Source organism: Lates calcarifer, linkage group LG5 (genome assembly GCF_001640805.2).
Source record: "Lates calcarifer isolate ASB-BC8 linkage group LG5, TLL_Latcal_v3, whole genome shotgun sequence".
Lineage (NCBI taxonomy): Eukaryota > Metazoa > Chordata > Actinopteri > Centropomidae > Lates > Lates calcarifer.
The window spans coordinates 26,451,911-26,467,232 of record NC_066837.1 but is presented as its reverse complement, the minus strand read 5'-3'; the positions used below and the strand labels follow the sequence as shown (position 1 = coordinate 26,467,232).

General features: G+C 40.6%; 1 protein-coding gene across 2 annotated transcripts in view; it reads right to left on the bottom strand.

Annotated features, from left to right (window-relative positions):
* Positions 1 to 138: 138 nt before the first annotated feature.
* The window catches only part of LOC108884569 (testis-expressed protein 2), a 29,191-nt gene continuing 14,007 nt past the window's right edge, over positions 139 to 15,322 (bottom strand). The window contains exons 3-13 of one of the 2 annotated variants that reach the window (XM_018678538.2): positions 13,686 to 15,258; positions 12,282 to 12,482; positions 11,807 to 12,137; positions 11,317 to 11,552; positions 10,893 to 11,057; positions 10,251 to 10,350; positions 4,589 to 4,715; positions 3,571 to 3,684; positions 3,118 to 3,327; positions 2,569 to 2,689; positions 139 to 2,262 (exon numbers count right to left, since the gene is read on the bottom strand). In XM_018678538.2, coding sequence (XP_018534054.1) covers positions 2,113 to 2,262; positions 2,569 to 2,689; positions 3,118 to 3,327; positions 3,571 to 3,684; positions 4,589 to 4,715; positions 10,251 to 10,350; positions 10,893 to 11,057; positions 11,317 to 11,552; positions 11,807 to 12,137; positions 12,282 to 12,482; positions 13,686 to 15,233 — 3,303 coding nt within the window. In that variant the 5' untranslated portion in view covers positions 15,234 to 15,258 and the 3' untranslated portion in view covers positions 139 to 2,112. The remainder of the gene's footprint in view (positions 2,263 to 2,568; positions 2,690 to 3,117; positions 3,328 to 3,570; positions 3,685 to 4,588; positions 4,716 to 10,250; positions 10,351 to 10,892; positions 11,058 to 11,316; positions 11,553 to 11,806; positions 12,138 to 12,281; positions 12,483 to 13,685; positions 15,259 to 15,322) is intronic. The other variant, XM_051070865.1, reaches the window with a different exon arrangement.

The following is a 15,322-nucleotide window of genomic DNA, read 5'->3' as shown; positions in this document are numbered from 1 at the left end:
TACGTTGCTGATATTCATTCAGAATGTAAGGCTTCTATTTGTGGTATTTTTTACATACTGAATGATTGTTTCCCCCACCAGTGTAAAGAGGTCTAAAATATATTGGTGTGATTGTTAACAAATGACATTGCCTACAGGCCTGGCTAGAAAAAGCTTTATTTCAATCTAGAGCAAATAAATACATAATAAGCAAGATTTGTGTCAACAATTCAGGATACAAAATTTGAAGCGACAGAAAACAGAAAGACTTTCATTGACAGAGATTTATTTTGCTCTATAAATAAGGCAGACACACATAATCACTGCATTTGGCCTTAAAATTACATTTTAATTTTTAAAAAGTCATTAATAATTCACAGATACAAATCACAACATAATCTTCATATATCCTCAAAAATCTTATTTCATTCTGTTTATTCCAAAGAAGTAGACAAAAAAAATACAACCATAGCCCATCTCATGTAGTCACTCAAAACAAATACTCAACGAAAAGTAACCAAGGCATAAGGAGAAAGACAATCTGAAAACTAGGTAAGAATTCCTGTAAACAATGTTAATGCAGGTATTTTAGCACATATGTGAATATTACCTCAGGATGCTATATCAGTACAGGATATAGCACTATGGGACCTTTGAGCAGAGAGAAATCTGGCACTATAGGTCTAATCAAAGGACTTTGGTTAAGATTAGAAATATAGTTAAAAAGGTATTCTCAGAAAGGGCACCTGTAAATAAGACTATACATTCTTGGCAATAGATGTCCTACTACTGTACTAGTACGTACCTTAACTTCATCCAGGTGTTGTTAACTACATTGAGTGTCTTTCTACATACAGTATGGTGGGTAGAGTCTTTTTTTAAGCACTGTCACATGTGGCTATTTAAAGTCACTTTAAATATCATCATCAAAATGGATAAATACACCACCTGGTACTCCATAAACATTACAACTGAATGACACATCTGGAAAAAGATATGCAAGATGAGATAGTGTTTATCAGAAGAAAACAAAAATAAAAAAAATAATCACTTATATTTGTGCAATAATTTGCATACCCCAGTCAAAAAGTGACTGGGAAAAACTCTTTTTTCTCACAAAAACAAAAGAAACCAAAAATATCCATACATTCAATAGACTTTTTAGAGGCCTTGTATTTGTCATTAGGCATCCACTTTAATATCTATACAAAAATCATACTAAAGCCTGGGTAGCATTTCTATCATTGCACTCATTGTGTTTGTGTATTTGTCATTGGAATTTACATAGTGAATGACCATTTCTTCTACATAATGTATGTTTGCTCATGAGCATTATTTCCACATAGACATGGATAACAGCATCATTGGCATAGAAAGAGGAGTTTGGCAAAAGAATAGGGTGTTCAGGGTGTGGTCAGCACAAATGAATACTGTTAGTTAACACCTGATCAAAAACCGCTCACATAAAGCCACTTAAAGGTTTAACGTTTTATGGTAAATAAACGTAGCATCAAGTATCTGAGCTTTTCCAATACACCTGCTTACACTTAATTCTCAACAATGGAAACAACAACTCTCCTTCACTCATTAATCCATTCACCATTTAACACCTTCAACATACTACCATACTGTAAATCTTTCATGTTGTATTTCTTTAGTAAAAGGGGCTACTGTGCTCTCTCGTTTTCAAGCCTTAACAGAAACTCGTCATCTGCAGGCTGTAAGGTATCTGGTGAATGCTTCCACAACAATGTTCATAGGACATTATAAACTTATATATTCCCACATATGCCCCTTATTAACTTAAACCACCCCCAATTTTGAGCCAAACATAGCTCTCTTCACATATCAGTGCCTATTCAATAGGTCCTTACTGTATATATAAATCCTTCAAAGATAAATCACTTTTTCCTCTGGCACCATAAATACTACTGAACAGAGCAGCAAGCAACAGTTTGTCTTTAGTGTTTCCTTGGTTAACTCTACCTTGTTCCTTTAAAGTTCTCCTCTATGGTAAATGTGAACTCTCGCTACAGGAATGTGTTTGTATTACAGTAGTGTCTGACCTATCAACTTTGGCTCCGGTTCCCATTTTGAGACTTCATAAGCTCTATGAAATACTGTAAACAATCTTCATGGCTGGCTGGAGCTGTCCCTGTCTGGCTGGGAAGGCTCTGGGTCCACCGAGGGGCCGACTAATGGCCCGCCTGCTGTGCGTGGGTCCATGGCAGAATGCATGATGGTCAGCCACACATCATCCATGTTTGGCATAACAAAGATTTTCTAACAGAGAAAAAGAACAAAGGAGTGACAGTGAGTGATCAAACAATTTTTACTATTTCTGACAAATGCAAAGTCTTATCATTTAAAACAGAAGTAATAAACACTAATAATAGAGATTAAGCAACTGCCAGTCTGAAGTTAGACAAGTTTGATAAACAAGGTTATTTCAGATGGACTGAGATCTATGCAATTCTAAATAAATGTGTGTAGTATTAGTGAGTTTGGAGCTGAATGTAACTAACCTATTGATAGCCCTCTAAGTTCTCCTTTTCCCAAGTAGAAAAAGTCAAATATGTCTGTCAATACCTGGAATTCCTGGTCCAGTTTTTTTTCTATCCAGTCTGTGACATGAGCCAGAGTGACTTCTCTTTCTCCCAGTTTGGGTCGTGCCTTCAGTTCCAGGTGAGGCGGTGTCCTAAAGCCATACCTACAACAGAAAATAATCAAAACAACCAACCATTTACTTATTTAATGGCTGATAGATAAGCAAATGGTGGCAGCACAAAGTATAGTTATGCACCAGCAGAGGGCAGTGATGTGCTGAACAAAAATATATCACGTGTTAAATTGAATTCTCTTAATAAAACATGCAGCTTCAACGTAGAATGAGTTTCAGGTGTTCTGAGAAGCGTTTTCCTTAGCAGTATGTTAGTAGTATGTTTTACATGCATTATCCATCATTTAAAAGTGACCATTTGGCTTTTGTTACCAACAGGCTTGCCTGTTTTTTCCAGTATGTGGGAAAGTTCCATGTCTAAGGAAGATGAGATGACTTGTAACCCTGACAAACATGGAAAGTCTCTGTGCACAGCATTCTACACATTATGTGGGAGAAAAACAACTTTGTTCATGTACCATATCCTGTCAGTGGGTGGAGGGGGTATGTTGACAGCCAGCGTTCCTTGGAGTTCCTGCACCTCCACTGTGAGAAGGAGGGGTGTGTTGGACACCTCTTCCATCTTTTTTTTGATAAACTCAGTCTCTGTGGCCTTCTGGAAGTATTTGGACTTGGTAATCTTATCCACAAAGCGCATGATCTTGCTCGGCTTGTGGCCTCCAACCAAACTGTACAGAGCAAATGGAGGGTTTGGGTTAAAGTTGCATACTAAATTTATTGTATTTTAATAGATTTTGTTGGTTTACTCTTTTTGTCTCTACTTTTTCTTAAATTACAAATTATCTCACATGAAAAACAATTTCATCAAAATCTTATTTCAAACATAACAACATTTTTAAAAATATTCTACGACCTTGTGGATTAAGTGAGCAGTGATATAATGGATGTACTGCATATAAACTTGTTCTCACCCCTCTGCTCCAGCAGAGTCATTTGAGAGCTCTGAGGAGTCTTCCTCATCTGATGAGCCTGCGCTGGATGACTCTTCATCACTATCAGCCAGGCAGTAAGTCCGCGGCCTGTATCTGGAAACACATGAACAAACACGGATGGATTAGGGTCAGTGCACACACGTCCACACTCTCACACACACATGCACACACATCTACATCCATGCACTAAGACATTCACATGGTTCTACTGTGTTTCATTGTGCCTACTAGCTGAACTCTACTGTACCGTACAAACAGAACAATCTATAAATGAGATGTGGAAACAATCAGTGGCAGATGTAAGTGTTTATAACCAGCAGTGCTCACATGCACAGATGATAAACCTTCGGAAATGTCATTGTTTTGAAGCCTGAAAAAAATGCTGCTCAGTATGTTTGTCTCCATGTTTTGAACTTTCAAATGTTATTTGATATGAAACTGGATCTAGACTTGTTTCCTTATGAGAACTGGTGAAAATGGGCTCACTTCTTGTTGTCTGGCAGCCAATGTAGCCCTGAGAGGTAGACGCTGTACACAGACACTATATTTAAGGGATGCACCGATTCAGTGTGTTGAGTTAGTATGGACACTGATTCTAACCATTAAGTGGATCATGGTATTATTAAATGAGACAACCCAAAATCTAACACACAAACCTAGAAAATGAGAGCTGAACAGAAGAGATGATTGCTGAAAATCAGCAGCACTCACCACAAGCAGAAATACATCCGATTAACAGCAGTATAAAAGGTAGAATCCAGAGAGCGAGTGGGAATAACAGTGAAAAGAAAGGAGGAGATATAAATAAAAGACAGAAAAGATATAAAACACTAAGTGAGACAGGTAAGGTGCAAGATAGATTGTGACAGACACCTGGGAGAGACAACTGTACTGTTTTATGTCAAGTAGTGGAGAAAAAGGCAACAAATCCAACCAAGACATATCTTGGAGCTTTTCTAAAATGTGCATGTGGTATGATGGAGCTTCTCTGTCTTACCCATCTTTGCCAAACTCCCCTAAGCGGAGGCTGTCTCCCTCCTTGCCCAGGCGAATGAGGTTCATCTTAGTCTCCAGTGTCATCAGGAAAGAGCCTCTGTAGGAAATCTCCAGGTCAAACCACAGACCTGAGGGATACAGAGTGGTTAGTCAGAATGTTGATCTGAGATAAAAATGAAAGAAGTGAAACTGTGTACAATTTGGGAATGAGAGAAGTATACCGTAAAACAGATCCTCCACCAGGGATGATACATATGTAGTGCTGTTTAAGTCAAAAAGAACTGGTTTAAAAATCTCTATAACCTTTTCTTAAATATCATAGTCTTGCCTATCCCCTATTTATGAGAGGTTGAACAGAGCTGAATCTAGATGAAACATGGGGAGCACTTCAGGGCCCAGTCTTCCTAACTTCTTCCTCTCTACATCTTTTTCTCACTCCTTTCTTTCCCCACCACTCACATTCTTCCGTCACTGTATTGCCCCCCCTCCCCCCATAGCACCCTTCTTTATCCCCCAAGCATCACAGAAACTGGGACCCCGACAGATTTTATTTTCTCAATCCTTCCATTTAGACGAGAGAGATACAGCGAAACACCCAAATGGAGGTAGGGAAAAGAGACAGGGAGAGATGACAAGGTCTTTTGAACAGAGGAGAAACAGTGGGAGAGCATGAAATCTTCCCCCTCTAGCCCCTGTCTGATATCAGCAGGGGGGAGACTGGGTGCATAAACAGGGCTCTCCCTCTGTTCCTTTTACCTCTGCTCTGCTAAACTTAATGTAATCTGGATTATACAAACTCCTTAAAAGCCTCCATCGAAAGCCTGGCTTGTACAGGGCAAACTATGTGCTCTCTGTTTTCTTTTTCCTCTCTCTTAACAACACAGATCACATGTTCCTGTGAACAAAGATCAGCAACCATAAACTTGGGTGTGGTTTCTCTGTACACCACTGGGGGGCAGCAAAGAACAACAGAGTAAAAGTCATTAAAAGATTCCAAACTAAAAAACAGTACACTTGGCAGCAAGTAAGACACATGTGCACATACTCAATGCTAAATTGAATAGTATGTTAAAATACATTGTGTGAAATTTTGCACACAGCTACCAGAGTTCTTATAATGAGATTTAGACAGCTTTCCTAACTATAGCCCAGGGATATGGGGGTGGGGGTGAAAAAAGACATTTTCAGATATGATCAAGAGATGTAGTGTGGGAAGACAAACACCAAAGACAAACAGCACTGAAACTGGGCACCCTCTCCTCACTGCTCTGTTGCCTGAACACCAGCTGGTTGTGCTAAATGATGTGATAATGCAATGAGTCTGGTGTGCCAAAGAGGAAAACATTCAGAGATAGTGAGAAAATGTCTGGAAGAAATGAAAGGAGGAAAGAAAAAAAACTTAGAGCGAAAGAAAGAACAGCAGGAAAGCCAGAGCAGGTTTGAGAAAGCACAGAGTAAAAATAGACAGATGGGCAATCAGACAGACAGAGAGGCAGAGTGAACATGCTGGGTCTGCTGAGCCCAGTGGGCCTAGCTCCACCCGCCCGGCCTGACAGGCATGGTGGATAATAGGACTGTGTCTGGCTGGGTCTGGGATTTATGCAGTGTGCTGTGCTTTGTTAGTTTGGGGGAGAGGAGGGAAGAGCCTCGGTGCAAGCTGCTGGATCAGGGCAGTGCTTCCTTAATTAGGGTGAAGCCACATGGTGGAGAGTGTGGAGCATGCGTTGCACGTGCTGCAAAGAAATATCTTCACATATATGCTTGTATGCATCCTAAAATTTACATTACAGTGTAGAAACTTGTGAGAATAAGGCAGAGTGCATGTAAAAACAAACATGCATGGACGCAAATGTACAAGCATGCAGAGACTGCTGTTTGTGGATATATGCACACATACACAGTTGGGGCAGTTCATTGATCCACTGCACTCAGCATGCTTGTTCCAGGAAGGAGTGGGGTGAGACTAGGTAAAGGCAGAACCTGAGATGCCTGGAGGATACAGCCACCTGAAACACCAATCGGAAATTTCAAAAGGGGAAAGTAAACTGGCCATTTCACTGAAGTTTCAAATTACTACTTTTAAGTAAAATGCTACTGATCATGGAAACATATTGCAGAAAAGAGGAATGAAACATTCACTTTCTCTGCCAAAGTGCTATAGAAAACAGAAACATGAACAATGATGGGTAAATGCTTTCAGTTATCTTTAGCCTAAATGTAGTAGTGAGGCTTTTGTTTAGAGCACGCACCTCTTTCCTGCTTCCTACTGCCTCTCACTTCCAAGAAATATGTCTAAAAATGAGGCACATTCCTGTTTTAGACTGACAGTGGATCAATTCACTTGTAATCTGGTTGACAGAATTCAAAACATTTGGCAGCATATTACAGTTTCCAACCTCAAGTGCTATTAAAGCAGACGACCTTTCAACAAAACAGTGTCCCAAGCACACTGATTGTAGTTTGAGTGGCTATTGAGGTGTGTTTTGCCTGGAACTGATCCGAGAAAAATGCCGTTGCCTTCTCAGTTGGAGACAATCAATTCCTGCTCTCATTATATGGTTATGTGAGTGCCGCAGTGATAAAAATGAGGCAGTGACTCATAGAACAGGAGGGAGGAAGAGAGATACTGTGACTAAAAAGCGAATAAGGACAAAAAGAGGAAGATGATATGAGAGAGAATTCAAGGGGAAGAGAAAACTAGCAAGAGAGCAGAAGACTGTATATGTGAAACAGATGAAGAGACGGATCTGTCACAGAATCTACGGGAGAATGAGAGAAGCAACGTGGTACAAAGGAATGGAAAGCTCAATGCCGATGCATGTCTGAAAGATCATAGAAAAAAAATACGTACAAAGCTTCCTCTGATCAAAACTGGAGCAGAGTTAGCTGAAAACTTCAGCATCACAGCAAATGTACGGTCCCTCACATAGCTAAGACCTCGATTTGTCTGATCCACAGATAACTGTACCTGCTAAAGTGCTTAGGGCCAGACTGTATTGTATTCAGCTAAGTGTTCACTGATCAAATTTCAGTACACGTGTGTGAGGTCTTTTCCAGGATCTACAGTACAGAACATCTTTGGTAAAGGTGATTTCTTCATATTAATCTAGCACACATGCCTTTTTGCAACACTTGCCACTGTCTAGTGAACAACAATATTGTGCTGACCTCTGAGCAGTGTTATTATTGGTTAGACACTGGGGCAGCAGCTGTAGAGGAAGGGAAAGGTTTGTACTTTATTTAACCCAGCTGAAAGCCTCCAAGAAGCAGGCATGCCTCTCTAACCACGAGGGTACCACTGCCTGACAAGCTGAGTGGGTGTAAGTGCATGTTACGCCTCAGTATGATGCACAACAAACCTCATTTTGTCTGTGTTTACTGAGTGGAACAGTCAGTTTTTGTTATTGGCTATGGTTCCAACTATTAACCACTTATTGGAGTTAGAAAATAAAAAATAATCTTGTCATCTCCACTGCTGTTTTCTAAAAAATATAGTTGTTTTTAGCAGTTTCAACATCCTGGAATACTGGTTCATAAGTATATGTCTACCTGACCGCAAGCACAGAATGAGTACAAAATCATGACATAGCTGTTGGTATCGTTCGAGTCCATATTTTTAGTACTGATCTCAGCATCTTATTAGTCACTATAAGAAGACTAGAGAAAGAATGGGAGCAGAGGGCAGTCATGAGACAAAATGTGACTTTGGTCCATTTGTGTGCAAAAATGCTCAAACCATTTGACATTTGATTCTATTTCTTTATGAATGATTTTATTAAAAATTTTGAGTTTGTTAAAAGTGAAAAGTTTGTTAGTTTGGACTGCAGACCTTAATCACATAAACATCATCTGTGCTCAGTTTGCTAATATCAATTTGCACTGTTAGACAAGTTCAAATGAATTCAACAATTTTTTCACCCATATTCGCACCTCTAAGCAGCATTAAAGACATTAAAGCTGAGACTTAGTCTTGTTTACACTGTACTTAAAGCTACAGTACATTCAATTACACTGCAGTCAAGTTGTGGTTGGTCACATCTCCTAAGAATGTTTGTGTAGACACTAGATTTTATGTATGTGAAAGGGTACAAAATATAACATATAATAGCATGCTCTAACCCAAATGATTCTAATTCGTACAGGTAGGAGAACTAATCAGTTTACAGTGTTTTTCACTGTTTTTTTTACTGTGTTCAAAACTTTTTTCCTTTGTCATTCCACTTTATTGCACATAACGTTTTTTATGGATTGGAATGTTAGTTTCCTTAACTGTGTAGTTTTAAGATAAGATAAGATAATCCTTTATTAGTCCCACAATGGGGAAATTTTATTGAGTTAATACCAATATCTGGTCTAAATTTCACATGAATAGCTGCATTGGAAATATGTTTAATGGAAAAAAATGCTGGTGTGTTGAATACTTATTTCTCCAACTGGATATGGAGAGAACCAGTAAAAACAAACAGTAATGTCACTGCCATAGTAAACTTATTTAGTACATATTAGGATGTTTTGCTTTAATAAATATTTTAAGTGATTGGTTCATATTTTTATAGCTGTAATGGGCAACTTGAAGATGCTGCATTTGTTTTGTAGAAATTCTGTTTTATTCAATGAACAATTTATTTCAAGAGGTGAAATGTTTTATCTGATTGAGAAATGACTGTTGACTTATCGCAAACAAAATGTCTATTTATTTTCCATATATGTTTTTCCTGCTAGTTCTTTTTGTAGTGTCAGTATATTTGATGACAGACATGCCATGGTACTACAACATTTAAACATTTATTAGTGTTAGTGGTAGTGTTATTGCTATTAATGTTTCACTGTTCTGTCATTATTATTCCTTTAGCTATTATGATGATGATGATGATGATGATTATTATGATTATTGTGCGTATGATTATTATGATGATGATGATGGTGATGATGATGATGATGATGATTATTATTATTATTATTTACATTTTGGCTTAGTCTGTGTATTTGCAATGTTGTCTTTCTCTTACCCCATCCCCCCACCCCCCACCGAGCAGATGCCCGCCTCCTGAGTCCAGTTCTACTAGACGTTTCTGCCTCTTAAAAGGAAGTTTTTCCTTGCCACTGTCACCTAGTGCTTCTCATGGTGGATCTGTTGAGTCTCTCTGTAAATGTTATAAGATAAAGAGTACGGTCTAGACCTGCTCTATATGTGCAGTGCCTCCAGATAACTTCTGTCATGAATTGGCACTATATAAATAAAAGTGACTTGACTTGACGTGCATATATGCATTTTAGCTAACTCACTGTCACATCATAAGCTTGCACCCTTGTCCCTCAGGGTGGGGGACAAGGGTTAACCTCCACTAACTAGTTTCTTGGGGGAAACTCCACAACAAAATGTATCCTGGTAGATAACTGGTTAGCATTGTTTGCCTTTGTTATCTCTAATGTGGACATGGCTATCTGACTGTTGTAAGGGGAGTGGTGCTGTCAGAGACACTGATATACAGCTCTTTGGCTGAACAAATACTACAGGATATATAGAGACTTTCCAGAAAACAGAGTATAGAGCTCCATATAGCAAGCACAACTGGCCAGTATTGATTTGTGGTGCCCACTGTGTGTGTGTGTGTGTTTGTGTGCATAAATGTGTTACTGTTTGAAATTGATTCCTCTCTTACCTCGGTAGTCAATGGAAGGTTTGGATGCCCCAAGGATTCTGGGAGTGACTATGCCCATGTCCAGTTCTGTTAGGGTTAGCTCATTCATGAAGTAAGGCAACTGGAAAAAGGGACAAGCATACAACTGAACTGAGCCCACTGCACATGAATAATTAATCTGTAGAATACGATATAATCTAACTGCAAAAACAATAGACACATACACACTTAAAGTATGGATGATACACTCTGCCTTCAACCACACCTTATAATCAGTCCCTTGTGAACTGTGCTTTTTCCACCACTGTACTAAGACTACAATATAACCTGCAGCTATTGCTATAGTATTGTGGGCAGTCACAGTGACTAAAACACAGAGTAAGATGAAGCAAAATAGGCTGCCTGGGGGACAGGATCAGACAGAAACAATGGGGTAAGAAATGAAGGGACAGAGACAGAAATGAGGGGTGAGGTGTGTCTGTCTGTGTGGCCTTTAAAGAGTTGCACACAGACACAGACTGAACATTTGGACAGCTTATTTGTGTGTTTGTCTGGACACATGTTGTTTTGAGAAGAAATTCATTTTTGCTTCTTCACTGCTCTCAATTTTTAATTTCGTTCAATTCTAAAGGGAACGGTTGCTTTGGGCCTTGCTCTGCTCACCCGTATCTTGCTGAGCTTCATCTGAATCTTCTTGGAGACCAGTTCTGCCCAATAGGGCTCACCCAGAAAGTCCCAGAAGACCCGACCGAGAGCCGCATTCACCCAGGCAACAGCATCTTCCTCCTCCCCCGTGGGCTGCACCTGAGCTGAAGTTGTGCTCTGAAGCTAAAGACACAGAAGACAAGATGTCAAGACAAAGAATATGAATCAAATTTATCTGTACAGATAAACTACTATAATACAATTCATTCTTCCCCTGACTAAATCTGTATAGAGATGAGCCACAATACCAGCTACCTGTTTGTAATTACACTGCTGGTAACACAGTGAGGTTAAAAATTGCAAATGAGATGACAATTTGTCATCTGAATGTGGAAATTAGAGAGAAAAGGTGTTCATAGTGTAAAAGATGAGTACATACTACCTTCTTGTCAGCTCCTGGGCTGCTCTGAGGACTCTGGACAGCAGGGCTGGTAGCTGCAGGGCTAACTATTGCCTGTTCTGGCAGTAAAGAAGCCATATAGACACTGTAGTCCAGTGGCAGCTTGGTTTTGGCACTGCCTGCTGATGAGGAAACTGAGGAGTCTTTTGACCTGGGCTGAGATATCAGCGCCTCATCCAGACTGCTGCGGCTGCTGCTGCGACTGTGAGAGCTCAGAGCTGTGAGCCATAGCAAACATCAGAAAGAGGTGAGAAATTAGATGCTGAACTCAGTGTCTAAAGAAGCAAAACTTTAGTTTGGAAGTGCCACTCTTCTAGCTGAGCACTTTTCTACTATAGAAAAAATGTATTATGACAATTTCAGGTTTGGAAAAAAGACACACCAAAGGAAAAAGTAAAGAAAATCTCTGCCCTCGACAACAGGAGAGGAACAGACACAGATGGTGGACATGAACATCAGTTTTGCTCCTCACCGGTCTTACTCCCCGCAACACTGGAGGACTTCTTCAAGTCTGCCTTGAGTCTGGAAGCTGAAAGAAACCGCTGGAACCACTCCTCCTTCTCCCTCCCAGTCCTTCCGAACAGATAAAGGGTCAGGTCTCTGGTGGAGGAAGGCAAAACCCCTCGCTCCTGCGCTACTCCAATCCCCTCTCCTCTCTCCTTTATACTCATACCCTCATTGGCTTCCCACCTGTCACCCTCAGCCTTCGACATGAAGTCATCCTGTTTGCCAAGCTCAATGCAGATAGGGTATTTTTTGTTCCATACACGCTTTCTGGCCAGGTTCTGAGGCATTAAGTAAACCTGAGGGAGGATTTGAGAAAAAGCATTTTATAGTTTGGTTTCCATACATTTCAACCAAGTTTCATAACTTTTTCACAACCATTCCAAGAATAATAATTTTATAACTCTATACTGAGAGGCCAGGGGCAAAAAAGTACAACATACTTTGCTGTTGGTAAGGTCATAGATCTTCTGACTGATGTAGGTGACATCGGGTTTTGGTTCATTGTGTGTGGCACGACGGGCGATGTTGTGGTTGGGCTTAGACAGACGAATGATGGAGCCCTCCAACCGCACATACACAGAGTGTGTCAGTGTGGCGTGGTATGTCTCTGGGTCGTAGTTTGATATTTCATTCATCCAGCCCTGGAGGGAGGACATAACCATTTTGTGTAATGTACATTACTTTTCAAGGACTTAAAACAATCATAGTTAAGTTTTTTCAAATATTGATGATTCCCGCTGTGAAAAATTCTGTTCTTATGTTGTTTATGTTGCACTAGAAATACATGAAAACAACAGAAATGACAACGATCCAACACTTTGCTTGGTAAATGAGGACACTGTAAATATCTGCTCACAGTGTGTTGTCACCCATGTAACATGTCTCTACAATAACAGAAAAGGTTACCTGTCTCTTTATATGAATTTCACACTGATAAGAGAGACTCTTGTATCCACTGTCTTTTCAAGTCATAAACAGTTTGTTGTCATTTGCTTTCTGTGGTAAGCTTTCAAGTTCATCCGGCAATATTGAGAATCCACACCTAACTTATCTGCCACTATATCACTTCAGTGTGGAAACTGTCAAGAAAATGCATCTATGCCTTTATTCACAGCACCCCACAGAAACAGCTGAACATAATGTCTTCAATGTTGTTTACAGTACTGAAGTGCATGTAATATATTCAACTGTTTTCCATAACTGAAACAAAACCCCACAGGGTAGCATGGTGGTGCTGTGTTAAGTACTGTAAAATAAAATAAAAAGCTGCAGATACGTGAATGTGACAGTGAGTGGTCATTCGACTACATGTGTTAGCCCTGTGATAGACTGGTGACCTATCAACTGTGTACTCCACCTCTCACCCTCACTGAGTGACCAGGGTGGGCTCCAGCTCACCATGACACTGTGGTGGAAAAGCAGCTAGGTAATGGATGGACTGTTGTATGCATAAATTCAGTATTATGTGATTCCAATTAACATGTCAACAACAAAAGGTGTCCTAATAGCCTACTGGTTAATGTGCAATGTTTCCATGAAACACTGCTGCCTTAATACAGCCTTAGCACACATAATACCAATACATAGTGTATAGGGTATATAATATTGTTTTTTTGTATTCAGTTTTTATAAAATAGGCCATTGTGTAATATCTATGTAGTATTATGTAAGTGATTAATGTTATTACTGTTTGATGATATGTTTGAAATATCAATGCCCTAGAATTCCAAAGACAGAAGTAATTAACCAGACAGAATTTTAAGGAGTTACAGGGTCCTACAGCAGGACAGAATAAATCCAAGGAAGTCTGAAATTAACCAACAGCGGAGGAAAAATTCACTGACCTTATAGATTTCTGGTTCCTTGATGTCCAACTTGGTCACATTCCACAGCTTCCCATGGTGTCTGGAATGTCTAAAACCACCAGAAGGTTTTGGTCCTGTCAGCCACACAACACCAATGGCTAAAAGGAATCCAAGCCCAACCCCAAGAAGCAGTCCTCCAATGTAACTGGGAAGAGGTAATACAAAATACCCATAGACCAGTAAAGTGAGGATGATGAGAGTATAGTGTGGAACACTAGGTACCAACTCAGTACTTTCAGATTCATCCTCACTGCATGGTTCAGTACTACCACTTAGTGGCACTTTAGTTTGACTACCAGTTCCAGTATCATCAGTCCTATCACCACCATCACCTTCCGTGTCAGTACACGTTTCAAAGTCCTCGCTGTAAAGGATGCAAAAGTCTTCATCCTCCTGTTTAGCAAGAGCAGACATAGAGCACTTGTCCAGTGACACTGAAAGTGAGGATGATTTGTTGGGGCTCTTAGTGTCAACAGTGGAGGGAACTGGGGATTCAGTTGGACCAGAGTACCCGCTGTTGGGGCTCTCTGCCTCCCAGTCCCCTCCTTCTTCCTCCTTAATGCAGTAATTGTTGTTGCTCTCCAGGTGACCATTGATAGAAGCAATGCTGGAGAGTTCTGAGGCACTGACAGAGAGGGCCTTCGGCCGGTAAATGCTGCTGCCAACTATGTTGCTGCTCTTTTCGTCCATGATCTTACTCAGCAGTTGGAGTGGTTCGGAGATGACTTCAGAGAGACGACGCTTAGTGTCTTCAATTCGTGCCTCAACATCTGAGACTTTGAAGAAGCTGCGGTTATCTGGTGAAGTTAATGGAGATGAAGGGGCAGTTTTAGAGTCACCAGCTGACGACATGGAAGCAGACGGCATCCGGGACTGTGTGAATTGCTTGAAGAGTTGCAGGTTAAGGCGGGATTCTGGAAGACGGTAGGATGTGGAGGAGGAGGGTGAGTCCTGGGATGTATCTGAAGATAAGGATTTGACAAGAGTCTTCATGAGATGCCTATGCCTTATTGAGGGAGCAGGAATGGAAGAGACTCCGTCACGAGATTCCGCGTCAGAGGAAAGAGACTTCACCAGACTTAGAAAGGGTTTGTCACTGGAGGGAAAGCTCAAAGATTTAGTAGGAGAGGAGCTGGAAGTTGAACCTTTCTGCTCAGCAATACGCAGTGATGGAGTCTGTGTGAGAGAACTATTAGTGTGATGTCTAGAAATGGGAGAAAGCCTGGATGATTCAGGAATGACAGCAACCTCGGCTGCAGAGTCGGATGGCGCCCCCTCAAACATCTCCTCACTTGCTTCTAAGGCTGTCACAATATTTGAGTCATCCTGAGTGGGTGAGGTAGTGGAGACAGTTGTAGTATACAGCTCTTCTTCCTCCTCCTCTTCCTCCTTCCCAAAAGCTGAGAAGTGGATGGTGATGGTCTCCTTTGACAGCGATCGCTGCACATGGAGCTTGGGGGCCACGGCAGGTGGCTGTTTGTCTGTGGAGTGAGCGCTCTCTGCATGGCTGGGATGCTGGCTGGTCATTGCAGTACTCGCACTGAGTCGCAGTCTGCAAAGAAGGACAAGAGATTTCACTAAATTAGTGCTGAAACAAGTCACTTGACAGAAAAAAT